Source organism: Mus caroli, chromosome 3, assembly GCF_900094665.2.
Source record: "Mus caroli chromosome 3, CAROLI_EIJ_v1.1, whole genome shotgun sequence".
Lineage (NCBI taxonomy): Eukaryota > Metazoa > Chordata > Mammalia > Rodentia > Muridae > Mus > Mus caroli.
In genome coordinates, this window is record NC_034572.1 from 92,997,399 (window position 1) to 93,003,366 (window position 5,968).

The window sequence follows — 5,968 nt, forward strand, 5'->3', positions numbered from 1 at the left end:
CCCAGGGCTACAGCTAGCTGTGTTTCTGCTGACTGGGAGACATACAACAGAGGGGAAGGGCGCGCTAGACTCCAAGAGAGTGAGATTATGGTCTGTGCACTGCCCTGTGTGCTTGGTTTCCTTGATTGCCTTCTTTGTCAAGTTCAGGATAATACCTACCTTGTGAAAACCCTCTTTTACATTTCAGGCACATTTTAGAGCAGCGGAAAGTTATTAGATGGATATTTAATTTTGAATGTGTGACCATGACCACTGGTAGATGTCTTGTCCTCAAATGTTCCACACTCATTCACATGGTCAATATCCAAAAACAGAGTGCAGTTGGGAGAGGGAATGCTGGCAGTGGTGAAGGGATGTTAGGGGGACATTGGGAGAGGGACTGTTTGGGGTGGTTTGAAGGATGGATATTATCATACTTCATGTATACAAATATGAAACTCTCAAGAATAAAGCAAAATTAGCATCAAACCCCACAATACCTAACAAAAATGACTATCTTAACACCTTTTTTTTTCATCTAATTTTCTCATAAATTTACATAAAAGTTCTAACAAAGTCCTTCTCACCTGCATTTGGAGATTTGTCAAAGTTCACTGAGTCTTCTAAAGCCTGAGTGTAGATGTCTAAATAAGGACAAAGAAGAAGGCCAATGCCTTTGTTCTTGAAGGTCAGTCAGACCACCCCTCCAGCTTTGGATGAATTATCATTCTAAGAGGTTAACTACTGGAAGCCTATTTGGTCTTGAACACTCAACAGGAAAGAATAATACCCCAAATCAAGCAGTTATGAAATTGTGAAACAGGTNCTACAGCCCCTTATTGGGGTTTCCAGATTGACCTCATTCAGTCAGGGGACCTAAAAAAATATAGGAGAGTCAATAGACTGACTGGTTTTAGTCAGTTTAAAAGGGACTTTAGTAGGCATTACTGACTAATCAAGTGGCTGTCAAATGCTACTATCATGAGTTTCACCTGGACAGGGGTCAGCATTACTTTCCAGAAAATGACCAGAGGGAGCTGTAAGAGAGTCCTACCAGAGCACTAAGCCAACTAAGTGCACATACTTTCCCTTTAAAGGAAACCTCCNAGACCAACTATAGATAATCAACTAAAAANACCTATGACACAGAGCTTCTGCTTTTAAAATTNTCCTCCTGGGAAGTGTCTCAGTGACCTTTATGCTTCCCCTTTACTGCAAGAAAATTCTTTCTCCACTGCCATAAATTCTTTTCAGCATGCTCTGTTTCAAGATCAAAACTAATTTTGCCTGGCTCCGAGTAAATGTGAGTATTACTCTCTGTCAGATACTGCCCCCCCCCACACACACACACAACCTTCATCACAGCTGTCATTCATCCAGATTCAATATACCCTGCCTACCCTTTACACAGACTTCAAACTGTTTCCCTTAACTCCTACACTATGGACCTTTGACACTAATAGANCCTATCTAGATTTGTCTGTTCTAATTGCTGTCTCTTGCCTCAGAGGATCTTCTGNAAAGCAAGCTAATCCATACCTTCTGTGATACAACAGGCTCTTTCTAATTTCTTCTCTTCTGAAGGGGTAGGTTTTGTTCGTTTGTTTGGGTGGGTGGGTGGTATTGTTGTTTACAACAGGCACACTGCCAATTTTCACAATCCTTGTTTGGCTGTGGCTGTCCATCATCTCCAGCAGCATTTTTTTACTGTTCTTATTCTACTGTACATTGTTAGTCCCTGACCCCACAGTGACTAAGTTTGTTCCTTTAAAAACTCAAAAGGCTTTCTGTATAGAACAGTTCTGAGTAACTTGTCCTGATGGGTTTGGATACTTTGTGTCCTAGTTAGAGTTTATGTGGCTGTGATAAAACTCCATGACCAAAACCAAATCTGTGAGGAGAGGATTTATTTCAGCTTACAACTCCACATCATAATTTNTTCCTGAAAGAAATCAAGGCAGGAACTCAAATAGATCAGTAATGGAAGAGAGTTATTGTCATGCTCCTCATGGCTTGTTTGAACTACTTTCTTATACCACCCATACGAATCACAGTGAGCTGAGCCCTCTCACATTAATTATCAGTCAATAGAATGCCCTCCAGACTTGCCTTCAGGCCAACTGCAAGGAGGCGTTTCTCAATTCAGATTCCTTTTATATGCACATGATCTTTGCTTGTGTCACACTGACATAAAAACTAGACAGCACACGTATTTTTGTGCTTTTGTCGCTTGATATCTTCTTTGATTAAAATTTTCATATAATTATAACTCCATATTGTAAAGTATTATGCTATTATCTTTGGGATACCAACTATTACCATCAACACTGAAACCTGTTTCACATATCTGAGATCTTGAACTCCAAAGTATGTTACAGGCTAGCCTCTGATCTCTTGTGATGGTCATTTCCTCTTCTCTCCAAATCACTCCCCACCAACATTCTAGGTTTTAGAGCCCTACCTCTTTATGGAAGATCAACAGTACCAGCTAGGACCCCAAGACCTATGCTCAGCTTTGAAGCAGTTTCAGAGGACAAATCCTCATTGAGAGTCAATAATTTGACACCGGTAATCTAAAGAGAAAATGTTCCTTTACCAACTCTCAAAAGCTCCTCAGAGAGGGCTCTCACATGCACCTGTAACTCCAGTTCCAGGGATCTGATGCCCTGTTCTGGTCCCATCATACCAATGTTACACAGATATTCATGAAGACACAAAATGAAAATACAATGATATTTTACAGAAATATTGAGACTGAGGGCCATACTATCAGAGAGTGAGTGAGCACAGAAAATGTTCCAAAGCAGGGGTCACCCACTACCTGTTCTTCCATTATCATTTTCCTATGGGCTCCATATTTTCTTCAGGTACTGTACCTTTCAGACTGACATCTAGGATAGTCTGCTTGGGTACAAGACCTGAGACATCAATGACAGCAGCAGTGTGGATTACAAGCGATGCCCTGGCAGGCTCTCCTCAGGCACTGGGCATCCAGAATGTCTCCTTCCAACACTGTCACCTTGGCCTTTGTCTGCAGCTCTGTGGACACAAGCATGTCTTTGGGAAACTTTCTGCATGGGTGGAAATTTCCTGACACAGGTGTCAATTACCTAGGCCTTCAAGGGCAGTAATGGTAAGAAGACAATGGGAAGGGCACCTTTCTACAGAAGGAAGCATAAACACTCAAAAATCAGAATGTAGTGTTTTTAGGGAAGGAGGAAACATATATATCCTTCCCATCCCTTTGTAGAAAAATGTGTCTGAGCAGTGAGATTTCTGCTTTATACATAAACAGAGAGTTATGGGAAATTCCTACATTCCAAAAAGCAACTGAAGAGGTGGTGGCATTCACGTATAAGGAGGGAAAAGCATATTTAATTGATAGGTAATGGGGAAATCATGTGTGGATTTGAAGAAGAAGCAACACTGGAGTTCTGTCTTGGGAAGCTGTGGCATCAACCTGAGGTTATAAGTTGTGAAGGCATAGGAGAAATCTGGATAATGAACATGCTAACCAGATTGTGTCCTCCAGAATTCTAGTGAAAAGATTCAGAAGAGGGAGACACAAAGATGGACATTTCAGCCCTGTCCCTGAAAGGTCTTGATATTTTCTGGGTCTGTGCTGAGAACAAATGAAGAGTTAGCTGAATTACAGAGATGGAAATAGACCCTCTATGAGAGAACGATCTTTCAGCATACATCAGCTATCAGAAGCATCCACTGATGCTGCATACAAGTCATCTCTTAAGAGACCCATGTTGCAGACAGGAAGCTGGGGAAGGCGATTCATAAGTATCTTTAGCTTCTATAGAATCCATAGCATGAGACTGGTAATCACGTAGTCAGAAAAATTATCTCATGAAAGGAGCAATGTGACACAGTCCCTCTAGTCTCTGTCACTGTCCTCATAGCTAAACATCATTTTCTAAGGGTCCTGAAGGGTTATCTAGAGGGTGTGAAGATATTGCTGCTAAGAAGCTGCACTGTCATTCCAGAGCTTGCTCCTGCCTCAGGAGCAGCAATGTCAGCAAAGAAGAATGCCAGGCTCTGTCATTTCCTTTGTGAAGATGAAGGTCAGAGGGGAATGACGTTGGAGAATGGAGGTGAAGCATCTGTGGCCCTCCCCTGACTCAGCTCACTAAAATGCTCAGTGTATGTTGTCTGACTCAGTTTCTCACTCTTTACCACTCTCTGTCTCTCTTTCTCTCACTGATTTCACTCTTTATTTTAACTCCATGGGGTAGACTGTTCAATGACTTCCCTCTGCCAAACCACACAATAAAAGGAACAAGCAACCAAGTAGAAAAGACAGAGACCCTCTGCAGAGGCCTCCAATCCAGCATCCTTGCTAATGCTGCAGAGCACTAGACAAGTATATACTGATATTACATTACAGGAAGAACACAACTGTGAGATTGCCAGATGGGAAGAAATACGGGGTCTGGAGATCTAGCAGCTGGGTCTGTGGCCACCATCTCTAGATCAGATACAAGACAGACTCTAACCCTACAACTGTGGTGAATTTTATGTTGTGTGATCATGAATCTTCCAGATGTGTTCAAGCATGGAGAAGCCTTAAGTTCCAAGTGCACATCCATATTTTCTAAACAAGATCCCTTCCAATGCTCAGTCAGCATTCCCAATAGTCACACAAACAGACCCTGGCTCAATTACTGGAGAATTTCTTTTTGGTTTCTGACCTGAAGACTTTGTCCAGAGCTTTTACCTCCTGCAGTTCGTTCTCTTGCATCAATATCTTGATGATCCTCTGGCCCAGGAATCCTCCTGCTCCTGTTTCCAGGTAGCCCCATCCAGGCATGGTCAACACAGGAAACAGATCACAGTGGGAGCAGGTGTGATGTAGGGTGACCCTGAAGAGAGCTAGAAAATAAAGGCCCAATGAAAACAGTTTTCCAGTAATCCCTTGGATTCACTCTACCCAATTTTTGCTAACACACTGTGACCACTGCCACAGGAACTAAAATAAAATAAAATCTAACCTGTTAAATTGTTAAAAGTCAGATGGGATAGTCTGGATGCTGGTATCCTCAGCCCTCAGATCAGGACTATAGTTTTAATCGCTGGACTTCTGACTCATCAAATCTTGACAAATGCTTGCCTGGTGGTCATTATTTACTCTTTTCTGTGGTCCCTCCTTCCCTAGTGATTGATAGACATTATGTCCTTTATCTGTGACAGAGGAATAAAAAGCAGCTTCAAGGCGACACTGTGATAAAGACTGTTTTGTTTGGACATGTGCACTTCTTACAGTATTATTGCCAATGTATAAAGGAGCGGTAGATACAAAAATACTAAAGAGTTAGAAAAATGTGAGGGTTATGACAATGCCTGCTTATAATCCCAGCCCTCTGAAGGCAGAGCCAGATGAGTTCATGGCCAGCCTGGTCTACATTGTAAGTTCCTGAATGCCCAGTGCTATATACTGAGAACTTGTCCCTAAAAATAAACAAAACAAAATGAAAAAGAGAATTGGAAGAACTTTACAAGATTGAATCTAAAAATAATTATATGAAAATTTTACCAGACTTTGAATTTATTCTATGAAAATCTACAATTCATATCAGTATTTATTGAGATTTTTAAAATATGATCTCTTTATTATTAAAAATATTTTTAATTTGTATGCTAAAATTTTCTTTAATGTACTTTACCAAGAAATGAAATCACACAAATAGTTATACATTTATAGACTTTATTAGAAAGTACAAGTGCAGACCTGCTTTCCTGGAGGCCCAACTTTACTACTTGAGACCCATCCCATGTAAGATAACCAGCCTTAACACTGTTAACAATGCTCTGCTAAGCTTATACACAGAAACCTAGTATAACTGTCTCCTGAGAGGCTTCATCCAGCATAGGTTGGAAACAGATGCAGAGACCCAGAGCCAAACATCAGGAGGTGCTCATAGAGTCATGTGGAAAAGTTAGGGAAGGATATCAGGATACAGAAGGGTCAAGGACACTATGA

General features: G+C 41.1%; 1 protein-coding gene across 1 annotated transcript in view; it reads right to left on the reverse strand.

Moving 5' to 3' along the window:
- The window catches only part of LOC110291292 (3 beta-hydroxysteroid dehydrogenase/Delta 5-->4-isomerase type 6), a 13,510-nt gene extending 8,712 nt beyond the window's left edge, over positions 1-4,798 (reverse strand). The window contains exons 1-2 of the mRNA XM_021158352.1: positions 4,654-4,798; positions 2,936-3,018 (exon numbers count right to left, since the gene is read on the reverse strand). Coding sequence (XP_021014011.1) covers positions 2,936-3,018; positions 4,654-4,798 — 228 coding nt within the window. The remainder of the gene's footprint in view (positions 1-2,935; positions 3,019-4,653) is intronic.
- Between the last annotated feature and the right edge of the window lie 1,170 nt (positions 4,799-5,968).